Source organism: Capra hircus, chromosome 13, assembly GCF_001704415.2.
Source record: "Capra hircus breed San Clemente chromosome 13, ASM170441v1, whole genome shotgun sequence".
NCBI lineage: Eukaryota > Metazoa > Chordata > Mammalia > Artiodactyla > Bovidae > Capra > Capra hircus.
The window spans coordinates 64,074,173-64,089,474 of NC_030820.1; the positions used below are offsets into that span (position 1 = coordinate 64,074,173).

At 45.3% G+C, this 15,302-nt stretch overlaps 1 protein-coding gene across 1 annotated transcript in view; it reads left to right on the top strand.

The window, feature by feature from the left end:
• MMP24 (matrix metallopeptidase 24) overlaps positions 1-15,302 on the top strand; it is a 53,810-nt gene that overhangs the window by 11,408 nt on the left and 27,100 nt on the right. Inside the window, exon 2 of the mRNA XM_018057758.1 lies at positions 13,570-13,718. Coding sequence (XP_017913247.1) covers positions 13,570-13,718 — 149 coding nt within the window. The remainder of the gene's footprint in view (positions 1-13,569; positions 13,719-15,302) is intronic.

Here is a 15,302-nt window from a genome sequence, read left to right on the forward strand (position 1 = left end):
AAAAAGATTCAGGTCCTGGCAATCTCAGTTTAGGACCTGAGTGCCAGGCAGGGAAACTGAGACCAAACCCACTCATAAGGACTGAGCTAACATAGCAATGAAAAGGAAAGGAAGATCTTAGGGCAGGCTTGATGCCAGTCTACAACAACACAGTATAGTCTCAGCGTTGGGGCTGTAGCTGCTGATGGACTGTTTGCAGATGTCAGGGCTGGCTGGGGAGATAGGCAGGTAAAGGACCCAGGGATGTGAGCAGAGTTGAGGGACAGAAGGCCAGGGCTGGCTCAAGAGCCAACTGTAGTAGAAGACTTTCCGAAATGGCAACATACTTCCTGTCCTAGTAGATCAGAGGCGATACTGAACACAACATGCTCGTTCTTCACGGCACAAAGTCATCACTCCCAGCTGTCCTTACTGCAGTGGTTCTCAAACTTCAGTAGGCAATAGAGTCACCTTAGGTGCTCCCTTTAAAAAATATATATAGACACATATATATTTATTTTTGGTTGCGCTGGGTCTTCTTTGCTGTGTGTAGCCTTTCTCTAGTTGCTGTGAGCAGGCTGCTCATTGCAGTAGCTTCTCTTGTTGTGGAGCACGAGCTCTAGAGCGCAGGCTCAGTAGTTGTAGCGCGCAGGCTTAGTCTCTTTACAGCATGTGGGATCTTCCCAGACCAGGGATCGAACCTGTGTCCCCTGCGTTGGCAGGCAGATTTTAACCATTGGACTACCAGCGACGTCCCAGGGCTCATATTTTAAAAATGCAGGTTCCCAGTCCCCAGCTTCAGAGGGTCTGATTTTGTAAGTCTAAGTCTGCGCTTGGTAACATGGATTTTTAACAAGCTCCTTGGATGGTGCCATGCTGACAGGCCATGATGTGCAAGGACTGTCCAGTGAGGGAACACAGCCTCGGTGCTTGGGGCTGCAGCGGCAGGGTGAGGGGTTTGGGATTGTCACCTATCAGGGAAATAACAGCCATCATTACTGCTATCTTTTACTGAGCACTTCATACCACGTATTAGTATTGAATGTTCACAACCACTCCATGGGGCACGCGCTAAGAACATGGAGCTTGATGTAAGCAGTAAAGAGGCTGAATAATTTGCCAAAAGTCATGTAACAAGTAAACCAGAGAATTAGGATTTGACCCCAGTGCCTTGTGTCTTCAGACGGTACGCCCTTAACCATAACCCTAAACATCCCCTCCACCTGCCTCGCTCCTCACTGCTCACCACACCCCACCAGGAGCCTGTTCATGTCCACCTCCTCACATAAGGAAAGCAGCTCTCCTGAGCCCCATTCTAGGAGGCTATTGACTGAATGCCTACTGCTTTCCTTAAAATGAAGAATTTAGGGTTGAAAGAAGCAGTATAGAATATTCCAGAACATTCTATATGAATCCCCTTATAATAGTTCTTCTCATGGACAATATTGCCCACCCTTGAGGGAACTCTTAGACCAATGGAGATATTTCTGGTTGTCACAGCTTGGGGGTGGGGGCTGCTGCTGGCATCTTGTAAAAACTAGGGGTGCTACTCAGTGTCCTATAATGTACAGGGCAGGCCCCAACAACAGAATTATCTGGCCCAAAATATCAATACTGCTGGAGTGGAGAAACTCTTCTATAGCAAATTCTGACCAGCGATCAGTCATGCTCACCCTGAGTGCTTCAGCTTGTTTTCATCCAGTACATAGGTGTCTCTGCTGGCCCCGTGCTAGCTGTGGGGACACCGTAATGAAGAAGACAGATTATGGCACCTGCCCTTGGGCACTGTGTAGTCTGGGAGAGGAGACAAGCGATTCCACTGCAATACCATGTGATAAGAATTGTGATGAGGAAGACACTTGTTCCTGGGAAGAAAAGCTATGACAAAGCTAGACAGCATATTAAAAAGCAGAGACATTACTTTGCTGACAAAGGTCCATATGGTCAAAGGTATGGTTTTTCCAGTAGTCATGTATGGATATGAGAGTTGGACCATAAAGAAGGCTGAGCACCAAAGAACTGATACTTTTGAACTGTGGTGCTGGAGAAGACTCCTGAGTGTCCCTTGGACTGCAAGGAGATCCAATCAGTCAATCTGAAAGGAAATCAATCCTGAATATTCACTGGAAGGATGGATGGTGAAGCTGAAGCTTCAATACTTTGGCCACCTGATGCAAAGAGTTGACTTATTGGAAAAGACCCTGATGCTGGGAAAGATTGAAGACAAGAGGAGAAGAGGATGACAGAGGATGAGATGGTTGGATGGTATCACTGACTCAATGGACATGAGTTTGAGCAAGGTCTGGGAGATGGTAAAGGACAGGGAAGCCTGGCATGCTGCAGTCCATGGGGCTGCAAAGAATCAGATACGACTGAGCAACTGAACAACAATAACAAGTGGACTTCTAGTGGTCCAGTGGTTAAGAATCTGCCTGCCAATGCAGGAGACATGAGTTTGATCCGCAGTCCAGGAAGATCCCATGTGCCTTGGGGCAGCTAAGCCCACGCGCCATATCTACTAAGCCTGCACCCTAGAGCCTGTGCTCAACTACAAGGGAAGCCACCACAATGAGAAGCCTGCACACCACAGCTAGAGAGTAGCCCCTGCTGGCTGCAACTAGAGAAAGCCCATGCACAGCAACAAAGACCCAGCGCAGCCAATAAACAGATAACTGAAAAAATTAAAGAAAAAAAAAAGAATTGTGATAAGAAGGATGAACACTGACCAGGGATGTAGGTGGAACTCCCGAGTTAAGGGTTCAAAGAAGGCTTCCCCAGAGAGAGAAGAGTGTGATCTAGATAGAAGGAACTATGTATGTCAGAATCTGGAAGCGTTAGAACACAGAATGCTAGGTGGGGAGTGGTAAAAGAGGCTGCAGAGGTAGTCAGGAGCCATATCATGATGCCTTGATTAAAAAAAAACAAAAACACTTTATTGAGGTAAAATTGACAGACAAAAAGCTGCACATATTTATTTATTTATTTGGCCTTCTCTTCCCTTTATTTTTTTTTTTAAATTTTAAAATCTTTAATTCTTACATGCGTTCCCAAACATGAACCCCCCTCCCACCTCCCTCCCCACAACATCTCTCTGGGTCATCCCCATGCACCAGCCCCAAGCATGCTGCACCCTACGTCAGACATGGACTGGCGATTCAATTCTTACATGATAGTATACCTGTTAGAATTCCCATTCTCCCAAATCATCCCACCCTCTCCCTCTCCCTCTGAGTCCAAAAGTCCATTATACACATCTGTGTCTTTTTTCCTGTCTTGCATACAGGGTCGTCATTGCCATCTTCCTAAATTCCATATATATGTGTTAGTATACTGTATTGGTGTTTTTCTTTCTGGCTTACTTCACTCTGTATAATTGGCTCCAGTTTCATCCATCTCATCAGAACTGATTCAAATGAATTCTTTTTAATGGCTGAGTAATACTCCATTGTGTATATGTACCACAGCTTTCTTATCCATTCATCTGCTGATGGACATCTAGGTTGTTTCCATGTCCTGGCTATTATAAACAGTGCTGCGATGAACATTGGGGTACATGTGTCTCTTTCAATTCTGGTTTCCTCGGTGTGTATGCCCAGCAGTAGCATTGCTGGGTCATAAGGTAGTTCTATTTGCAATTTTTTAAGGAATCTCCACACTGTTCTCCATAGTGGCTGTACTAGTTTGCATTCCCACCAACAGTGTAGGAGGGTTCCCTTTTCTCCACACCCTCTCCAGCATTTATTGCTTGCAGATTTTTGGATCGCAGCCATTCTGACTGGTGTGAAGTGGTACCTCATTGTGGTTTTGATTTGCATTTCTCTAATAATGAGTGATGTTGAGCATCTTTTCATGTGTTTGTTAGCCATCCGTATGTCTTCTTTGGAGAAATGTCTATTTAGTTCTTTGGCCCATTTTTTGATTGGGTCATTTATTTTTCTGGAATTGAGCTGCATAAGTTGCTTGTATATTTTTGAGATTAGTTGTTTGTCAGTTGCTTCATTTGCTATTATTTTCTCCCATTCAGAAGGCTGTCTTTCCACCTTGCTTATATTTTCCTTTGTTGTGCAGAAGCTTTTAATTTTAATTAGATCCCATTTGTTTATTTTTGCTTTTATTTCCAGAATTCTGGGAGGTGGATCATAGAGGATCCTGCTGTGATTTATGTCTGAGAGTGTTTTGCCTATGTTCTCCTCTAGGAGTTTTATAGTTTCTGATCTTACATTTAGATCTTTAATCCATTTTGAGTTTATTTTTGTGTACGGTGTTAGAAAGTGATCTAGTTTCATTCTTTTACAAGTGGTTGACCAGTTTTCCCAGCACCACTTGTTAAAGAGATTGTCTTTACTCCATTGTATATTCTTGCCTCCTTTGTCAAAGATAAGGTGTCCATATGTGTGTGGATTTATCTCTGGGCTTTCTATTTTGTTCCATTGATCTATATGTCTGTCTTTGAAGCTGCACATATTTAATGCATACAACTTCATGAGTTTAGAGATAAGTATAGACCTGTGACACCATCACCACAATCTATGCCATCAACAAATCCATGACTTCCAGAAGTTTCCTCCTGCCCTCTTTATTTCTATCGTCAGCATCAGCATCATCGTCATCTTCTGCTAAGAACTTAAGGAGCTGCCCTTTTAGCAGATGTTGTACGTGTATGCTACTGTATTGTTAACTGTAGGCACTATGCTGGTCAGTAGGTCTCCAGGATCTAGTCATCTTGTGTAACTGACACTTTGCACTGTTTGACTTACACCGCCAGTCTCCCCCTTCCGTGAAAGCTCTTGATGGGAAGCCTTTGAAGCTGCCTCAGGGTATTTGCACTTTCTGTTCCCTCTTCCTGGAATTCCTTTGCCTCCTGCAGTTCCCTTGCTGTCACGTGACTTCCACAGAGACGTTCCCTGACTGTTCTCTATAAAATAGCTGTCCCATACTCACCGTATCCTCACCCTAGTTTGTTTTTCATAGCACTGACTGTGACGTGGTTCGTCCGTGAGACTGTAGCTAGAAAGTAAAGAGAGTGTTTTTGTTTGATGTTCTATGCCAGAGCCCAGACCACATGCCTGGGACATGGAGGTCCTTAGTAAGTAGGTCCTCAGTAAAGACTTACTGAATGAAGAGATAGATGGAAACAAATTTGATGTTTAGGAGGCAGAGCCAATAGTTCTTTGGTAAAAGACAATGTGAGCCAAGGAGAGGGAGGAAACCTGGGTCATAAGAAGCTTCTGGTTTGATGCCACAGCCTGGCATAGGAATCTAGCATACTGTGATCTGAGATCAGGCATTGCTCTGTAGGAGTGTGAGGTCCAGAAAGTCCTGGAAGGGGAACAGAATGCCTGACTAGTGACCTAATAGTGTGAAATGCCTGGTTTCAGGTAAAACTGAGTTTGAATCCTGCCACTTATTAGCCTTGTGGCTCTGGATAATTATTTAACCTCTCTGAACCTCAGTTTCTTCATCTGCAGATTGGGGATCATAATTCCTACCTTGTGGGATTGTTGCAGTCTAGAGTGCCTGGTACAGTGCCAGGTATATAATAAATGTTCTAATAATAGTAACTGTTGTCTTTTTGGGGCCTTCCCTGGTGGCTCAGGGGTAAAGAACCTGCCTGCCAATGCAGGAGACTCAGGTTCGATCCCTGAGTCTGGACGATCCCCTGGAGAAGGAAATGGCAACCCACTCCAGTATTCTTGCCTGGGAAATCTCATGGACAAAGGAGCCTAGTGGGCTACAGTCCATGGGGGGTCACAAAAGAGTCAGACACAACTTAGCAGCTAAAACAACAACGTTATTGTGGTTACTATAATTATAGTACAATTTATAATTCCATAAGACGTTACAGAAAAACCCAAATGAACTTTTTGGCCAACTCAATAGAACATCTCTATTAAAAAGCAGTTTATTTTCGTGAGTCTGGATCTATGTCCTGTGATCTCCTGTGCTGATCTTAGCTTGGCCCTCTGTGCCAACGAGAATAAATCTCCTTCATCCATAGCCATTTGGCTTTTTAAAGACAGTACTATCCCCTGCAGCCCTCCCTTCTCCAGCCTAAACATCCCTCATCTTTCCTCATGGGCTACACTTCCTGTGAATGGCTGCCTCACTTTCCTGACCACTCGTCCTCAGCCATGCTCTAGCTTGTCACTGTGCGTGCATCTACAGGGCTTCCCCAGTGCCTCAACAGTGAAGAATCCACCTGCCAATGCAGGAGACACAAGAGACCCCAGTTTGATCTCTGGGTCGGGAAGATCCCCTAGAGGAGGGCCTGGCAACCCACTCCAGTATTCTTGCCTGGAGAATCCCATGGAAAAGAGTCGGACACAAAAGGAACTTAGCATGCACTCACTGCATCTACAACCTCTAGAACTGGACTTGGACCTCCCGTCCATGTTGAGGTCAATCCCTCCTTCCTGTTCCTTTCATCTCACCCTAGATTATGACCTCAGCTGCCCCAGCTCTTTGATCAGGATCTTTGATTGTTTCTCATTCCAGTCCATGCTTCCAATTTTAATACCTTCCAGCCTGTCCCTTCTTTGTAGACTTTGCCTCTGACCTTTTTGATATTACCTTCTCACCCTCTGTGTTCCTGACCAAACGCCGGATCTTAATCATTCCCCGGCTCCAGGCCTGTACAGTCTGGTTTGCCCAACCAGGTGTGAGGCTCCTGAACACCCCCAGGGGACATCCTGTCTTGGCCCATCCATCTCTCTCCTCCCCAATGGCCATCTCTGTTTGCCAAGAGCAAACGGCAGCACACCAGTTGATCTGCTTCTGGCCGCCTCCTTTGACACTTCTGATCTCACCACCGCCTCTGCTGTCTGCCGCTCCCTTTCCACTCCAGGCCACTTTTTTTTCTCCTTGTTATTCTCCACTCTCTCCTTTGCCTGCCACTGCCGCTCGACGTCTCAGCTTCCGCTTCTCAGCTTAGGCTTCGCCCGAACCAAAATCCCGCCTTCTGGCCAGCGGACCAATCACGCGGTGTTGCCTGTGATCACTGCATCTTCGGCTCAGCCCAGCTATTTTGGTCTCTGCTCGCACTCTGAGATCTTTCTCACTTTCCTGTGGGTTGACACCTCTTTCAGCACTTAAAGGGTGACAGACGTCGTCTTAGAGTTAGTTAACTGAGCTGTAAAGTTTAGAATTCTGACTGTGGCTGGTGGTGGATTAATGGATCCAGGTGTAAAAAGATGAAAGTTAGGTCATTCTGTTTAACACTGAATGGGGCCTCTTTCCTTTAGCGAATTTTATCTTGTTTTGATTGGGACCATGGAGCCTGTTGCCTCATCAAGCAAAGTCAAACCACAAAAGAAGGAATTTCAGCAAATAGTTTCTTCAGAGCAGAATCGATACCGTGGATTGTGCTTAGTGCTTTCGTGTGTATTGCTCATTAAACCTCCCTAGATGAAATCCCTTCGTGGGTACACAGACAGTACCTCCTAGACCAAGTGTTAATTCTTTCATTCATTCACTCATTCTGATTAATTATTATGTCAGGCACTGTGCTAAGTACTGTAGCAGATATAAAAATAAATACCACTGTCTCTGCTCCTTGGGAACCAATCTAGTGAGGAAAACATATCAACCAACAGGTGTGATACACTGTGGAAGTTGTGTTTAGAGCAGCAGAGGATTAAGCACTGCAGGAGGGAAGGGGGTTGCCCACCAGCTCTGCCAGGGAGAGCCTAGGAAGGTTTTCCAAAGAAGGTGACATTTCAGCTGGACTTTGAAGGATGCGTTTGCTAGCATGCCTAAAGAGAATGGGTTCTGTTGGCAGCAGGAATAGCCTGGAAGTGTGAATGGGGAGAGAGTGTTCTGGATTGGGGATGACTGCAGTGTAGAAGACTTGCTTCGACATTAGGAACTTCTGCTCAGAGAAGTCAGAGGACTGTCTGTGTCACAGAGCAGGTGAATAGTAGAGACAGGGTTAAACAGCAGTTGTCTCATCCCTAATGCATAGTCTTCAGCCTCCCACCTTGTAATACACACACTCCCCCACCCCCACCCCCCCCACACACCAGGTCCAGTCTCAATGACCCTGACTTAGAGCTGTCATTTGGCCAGCCCCTTCTGCTCCCATTTCTGCTCTTAGGGGTCTGCCCCTGAGCCTGAGAATTGTCCCCAGTGAACCTGGGAAGGAAGCAGAACCCAGTGAAGGCAGATCCATTCCAGCATTTGTCCATGACCTAGACATTGGCCAAGGTCTGAGAACTTAGATCCTAACTCCTGATCCTGCTGAGCTAGACTCTGTGACCTTCATAATAGCTCCTGGTTGGCTTTGAGATGCTCCTTGCTTGAATTCCCTGGTGGTTCAGATGGTAAAGAATCTGCCTGCAATGCAGGAGACCTGGGTTCAATCCCTGAGTCCGGAAGATCCCCTAGAGAAGGGAATGGCTACCCATTCCAGTATTCTTGCCTGGAGAATCCCAGGAATAGAGGAGCCTGGCGGGCTATAGTCCATGGCGTCGCAAAGAGTCAGACACAGCTGAGAGACTAACACTAACACTTTGCTTGAATATCCAAAAAAGGAGCTGGGTAAACCTGGCTGCCCTTTACCAATTAGGAGCTCCTTTCAATCCCCCCCAAATTTTAGAAGAGAGTTTATGCCAAAAATTCTCTGTTCCCTGTCTCCTACAATATCATAGTAATGAGGACAGGAGGGGAGAAAATTGTCAAATTCCATACTAGCTTGAAGGCAGATGCTAAAAAATTTACCCTGTTGACCAGTTTGTTGGAAGCACCTGGCCAAAGTTCCCCAGCCGGGACTTCCCCGGTGATCCAGAGTGGTTAAGAATCCTCCCTCCAATGCATGGGACACAGGTTGAATCCCGATCAGAGAACTAAGATCCCACATGTTGTGAGGCAACTAAGTCGGCGTGTGGGAAATCACAGAGCCCACGTTCTCCAAGGAAGATCTTGAGTGTCACAACTAAGACCCAACACAGCCAAAAATAAATAATTTTTTTTGGAAAAAACCTTCCCCTTAGTGGTTTTTTTTTTTTTAAAAAAAACAGTTCTCTAGCTATTTCCCAGATACTGTAATTCATCCTAACTGGATTTTAAGAGAATTAACTAATGGAGTCCACAAATAAGAAGGAATTGGATTTTAGACTGGTACCACACCTCTTTTGGGAAGGGTTTGAGGCAGTTTACAGAGTGAAATAATCTTTTTAAGTAAGATTTTTAAGGATGAAACACAGCTTAGTGGTCAGAAAAATGAAAAAAGTAACAGCTAATTGCAAGCATCACCGTGTTCCACACTTAAACGTGATAAATTTGACCAAAAGATTCCCAGAAGAAAGGCCAAAAAGGAGAACCACTGGGTTACCTAATATGCATTTGCTGAAACCAGAAAGCACACAGAGTCTCCTGTAGAGACGCCGTATTCCTCAAGGTAAAGCTTGATAGAGAGGGATTGTGTTTGGTCTCAGTAAAGCTGAGTGACAGGGCGAAGGGAACGATTCCAGTCAGCTGTCATTTCTCTGCACACACTGTTCTCAGTGCTGTGTGAGAGGTGGTCAGCCCCACAGCTCACCGAGAGCCAGTGGACACACTGCCCCCCATAGCACCCTCAAGGCGGCTCTCGGTCCAGGGGGAGGACAGGATAACCAGATTTCAAAAGGCAGAGAGGGAGTCAAAGGCTGTCTTTTCCACCTTGATTTTATGAAAGGTAACAGAAACACCGTCCAAGGGGGTAATAAACGAGTCACTTTTGAGTGATTATGTCAGGTACATTCAATCATTTCGGCTTAACAGCAATCTTGTAGAGGAGGGTCATTGTTTACATTTTACAGATAAGGAAAGTGTTCGTTGCTCAGTCGTGTCCAACTCTTTGTGACCCCAGGGACTGTAGCCCTCCAGGCTCCTCCAGGAATTTTCCAGGAAAGAAGGCTGGAGTGGGTACCCATGCCCTTCTCCAGGGCATCTTTCTGACTCAGGGATTGAACCCAGGTCTCCTGCGTTGCAGGCAGATTCTTTACCATCTGAGTCATCAGGGAAGCCCACAAATAAGGAAACTGATGCTCAATTTGCCCAAAGTCACACAGCTGGCAAGTGATGAACTGGGATTCAACCTCAAAATTTTGTGCCTCTTTCCCATGATAGTGCCCTGTTTATTCAATCCAACAATTCTTCAGTGAAGTTTCTGTAAAGAACATAATGTGGCATTCTGGCTGGAAGGGGCTGAGGAATAGAGTACAGGGATTTAATACTTTGATGATGTAACTGACCTGGGAATAGAAATTGGAGCTTGATGCATGGACAGGTAACTTGTCAATTGCCCTGTCATGCCCATTTCCAGATGTTTTGAGCTTTTTGGCTAATCCGAGACCACAGTCAAGTCACAAGTGATTCTCTGTGATTTGTCCACTTTGTGAACAGATAATTAATAGTGTATCATCTCTCTCCACTCCCCTCCTTTCCAATCCTCTCCACTCATCACCATACTCCTTTTCCCCAAGTTTCCACCATTTTAAATACTGCTCAGAATGTGCCATGCTCTCCAGCACTTCCATATAATTGCACATATCCCTCAAGACCTAGCTCAGGAGTTCCCTGGTGGTCCAGTGGTTAAGAATTCACCTGTCAATGTAGGGGACATAGGTTCAATCCCTGGTCCAAGAAGATTCCACATGCCTTGGAGTGACTAAGTTCATGGGTCACAACTACTGAGGCCCACGTGCTCTAGTGCCCATGCTCTGCAACAAGAGAAGCCACTGCAATAAGCCCTCACACCACAACTAGAGAGTAGCTCCAGCTCGCTGCAGCCAGAGAAAGCCCATGCACAGCAACAAAGTCCCAGCACAGCCAAAAATTAGTTAATTTTAAAAAGATTGAGATACCGCCACCACCTGGAAGCCTCTCCTGAGTTCCCCTTGCTCCCCATCCCCACCCCTCCGTGTGGATAACATGCCCCCTGCTTTGTTCTTCTATGGAACTCTCTACACATCTGATTTTTAGTGCTGTATTTTCATGATGGGTTTATTTGTTGGTCGGTGAGCTCCTTATTCATCTTTGCATTCCCAGAGCCATGCACAGTGCCTACTAGGTAGCCCATACCCAATAATGTTCATTGAATGGACACAGTGATCAACTACTGTGTCAGGGGATCCCTGGGCACCAGATATAGAGATGAGTAAAACATGGACCCTTCCCTGGAGGAGTTCAGAGTCTGATAAATACAGTAATGATTGGAGCCCAATGTTACAAGAGGGCTTCCCTCTCAGTTGGTAAAGAATCCGCCTGCAGTGCAGGAAACCCCAGTTCAATTCCTGGGTTGGGAAGATCCCCTGGAGAAGGGATAGGCTACCCACTCCAGTATTCTTGGGCTTCCCTTGTAGCTGATAAAGAATCTGCCTGCAATGTAGGAGACCTGGGTTTGATCCCTGGATTGAGAAGATCCTCTGGAGAAGGGAATGGATACCCACTCCAGTATTCTGGCCTGGAGAATTTCATGGACAGTCCATGGGGTCACACAGAGTTGGACAAAACTGAAGTGACCTAGCAGCAGCAATATTACAAGAACTATACTGTCTATAACAGGGGATTTAGGGAACACAGAAGAGGAGGAAAGTGCCTGGCTAGGGAGTGAGGTAAGTCTTCCAGAGGGAGTAATTTATAGGCTTAACCTTAAAATACTGAAAGATTTTTGCCAAACTAAGAAGTATGCCAGGCATACGGGGGGAAACGTACAAAGGCATGACAGAGATTCAGCACTGGGGGAAGCACAAGAAGTATTGAAACCCTGTGCCAAAATTTAGAGTGAAAAACAGGTTGCAGATTTCTGATGAAAGAGTAAGGTTGTTGCTCTCTTGGGGATGTTTTAAGACTTTATTATTCTGACTATTTTGTTCTTAATCAGTCAGATGGATTTCATCACAAGGCAGTAAAAATGTGACAGCCTCCTTGGTGAAATAAATAATAACTTATTTATAGTTTCTGGTCTGCCTCCTTCCCCAAATGGTTTGATTTGACTTGTCATAACAGACACAGCCACAATAAGATGTTCATATAGAAACAAAGAAACAAAATTATGAAGACTTCCCTGGTGGTGCAGTGGCTAAGACTCAGCACTCCCAATGCAGTGGGGAATGCAGGGGGCCCAGGTTCAATTCCTGATGGAAGAATAGATCCCACATGTTGCAACTTAGAGTTCACATGCGGCAACTAAAAAAAAAAGAAAGATTCCATAAGCCACAGTGAAGATGGAAGATCCCGTGTGCCACAGCTAAGAACTGGTGCAGCCAAATAAGTAAATAATATTTTTCTAAAATAAACAAAACTGTAGATGGGAAGAGCATTAATACAGTTTCCTAAGGTCTGTTTTCTTCATTTGCTCACTCGGTGTTCAAGATAATCTTCTGAGGATGGGCGGCAGTTTCCATGTGACTTAGAGACCAGCGTGTACGTCTACTCTCTACAGGACATGCTTGTGGGTTCCATAGACACATGGATGTTTTCTTCATTTTCCAATTAATGCCACAGATATTTCCCAGGCTTCTGATTTCTAGCTGGTCAATGAAAATACTCTTTACTTTTCCGACCTTCAGATTCATTGTCTGAATTTCTTCATCCAAGCTACTTTCAGATTCTCTTGCCCTTTTAAAGTTTATCTCCTTTTTCACTTAATTACTCCATGCCTAACACTTAGATAAGCACAGAAAAAAGAAGTCCCCCATGATATTATAACAAAGGCTAATCACATTCACTCCTTTTTTATTAAAAAAAATTTTTTGACATTATTTCAGGCTTTCAAAAAAGTTTTCAAGAATGGGACAAAAAATTCCTAAACACCTTTCACCCAGATTCATCTCTTAACATTCTACCACATTTTTTCCCCTCTCTCTCCTCCCTCTCTCTTTCTCTAATTTTTTCCCTGAATCTGTTAAAGAAAATGTTGCTGACTTCACGCATTGCATCCTTATATAAGCTGAAACACTTCAGTGTATATTTCCTAAAAGCAAAGAATTCTCTTACATAGCTATATCATTATTTTTTATGTGTGCCCTTCTAGACTTTTTTCTATGCTCATATTTATGTAGTTATATTTAAATTAATACACTGGTTTATTTTGTTTCTATTTATTAATTATAGCTTACTTCTTTGGAGGGATTAGCAATGAAGACTTAGATAATCTCATTATTTACAGATAATCTATTATCTACAGATAATTCTACACAAGGTTCCTACGGCAGACTCTGTCTCTAGATACAGCGGGTGTCTGGGGGGCACAGTGTTCATCAAGTCACTCTGCTTCAGAGAAGGGACTGCTCTGGTCCTCTTGCATGTCTAGTCATGCGCCAGTGGAAACCACTGAGTACATGGGGAAGAGACGGGGTGCTGGAAAGGCTCGAGGCATTTTAGTCTTTATTCCATAGCCAATAGAGATTCAGCAGAAGCTTGATAGCAGAAGAGTAAGCCAACAAGAGCTGTGCTTTTTGGAGCCTCACTTGACAGCGTCTGCAGGAGGGAGTGAAGGAGACAGAAATCAGAACATGAGTCTTTCAGTCCCTTGGGTAAAATGGTCCCTAGTTTCAAGGGCAAATGAGCCTTCCCCGAATGATGCGTTCTTTTCTTTTGCATGTCTTTCAGAACTGGTTAAAGTCCTACGGCTATCTGCTGCCCTATGACTCACAGTCATCTGCGTTGCACTCAGGGAAGGCCTTACAGTCAGCAGTCGCCACAATGCAGCAGTTTTACGGGATCCCTGTCACCGGTGTGTTGGATCAGACAACAATCGAGTAAGATTTGCACAGGACATTGTGCCTTTGAACTTTCCAGAGTTACATTTGGGTTCACACTTGTCGTGGCCTCATCTGTATACCCTACCCATTCTGCCTTCCCATCTTCCACTCCTGAGTGTCAGCTGGGAGGGAGTAGCCCAAGGTGCCCTCTCATACGTGAGCTGGGGGTGTGTTCTGCCGCAAACTGGCTGTGTGACCTTGGACAAGACTCTTGACCTTTCTGGGCCTCAGTTTCCTTATCAGCACAGTAAAGGGTTTGGTTACAGGTGGCCTTAAATCTCCTCTGATTCTAATAACTTGTGGGTCTGTGAGTCACCCTTCTGGCATCCCTGAGATGTAGGCATCTCACTAGATACAGGAAATTCTAGAGTAATGATGGCAAGTCTTGTTCCACTTTTCCCATTTATTAAACATTTGCTGAATGTCTGCATGAGCTGGGCAGTGGGCTTGGTCCTTTCATCCCTGTGCTCCCCATTTAGTGAAAAACACCATCAGCTAGCTCTGCTGGTCTAGAACGCAGAAGGAAACACCGAATCTCAGGGAGATACTTAGGAGGCAATGACAAGTAGGCCAAACCACACAGATGGTTTTATACTCAGGGAGAAGATAAAGAGGAGGGAGAGAAGAGTGACGAGGGTGGAGCCCCCAGGAGAAGGAGCCACTTGAGAAGGGGACGAAGCCCGACAGGGATGCCATGGTCATTGTGAGGGGCAGGGGGGATGGTCAGCAGGGTCAGCTGCCGCAGTGGTCAAACAGGAGGTTGAAAGGTGTCTGCTGAGTTTAGTAACAAAGAGGGCGTTGAAACCTCCGTGGCATGATGGCAGCAAAGTCATGTGATACAGAGAAGGAGAGGTGAGGAGCGGCGATGGCAAACATAGGGGCAACTTTCAAGAAGCTGAGCAATGGGAGTTTCCTGTTGATCCAGTGGTTAGGATTCCAGGCTTTCACTGCCATGGCCTGGGTTCAATCCCTGGTCGGGAAACTGAGATCCCATAAGCCTGCCCACCCCCTCAAACAAAAAAAATGCTGAAAGTGAAGGAAAGGAGGAAGAGATGTGGCTAGAGAGGGATGAATTTGTATTTAAGATGGGAGAGAGTTGAGTTTTTTTGTCTCTAAGGAATAGCCATGAAAGCTGTTAAAGTTATTTAAGAAAAGCCGTTACTGACATGTTTACTCTGCTGTGTTTAAAACGGATAACTAACGAGGACCTACTACATCGCCAAGGGAAATCTGCTCAGTGTAAATGTGGTAGCCTGGATGGGAGGGGAGTTTGAGGGAGAGAATGGATACGTGTATATGTACGGCTGAGTCCCTTCGCTGTTCACCTGAAACTACCACAACATTGCTAATCGGCTGTACCCCAGTACAAAATAAAAAGATATTTTTTTAAAAGACCTAAAAAGGAAAAGAAAAGCCATTACTGCCAGGAAGCCACGGTCAAGAGCTTGGAAAGAGTTTCCTCACGAGGGAGGGGGGGTGGGGGTGGGGGGTCGGGGGAGGGCGGTGGGGGGTACCCGAACTCAGGTGGAAGGAGAGAGCAGGGCTTGGGGAGGATGCAGGCAAGTAGGCGGCTGGCAGAGA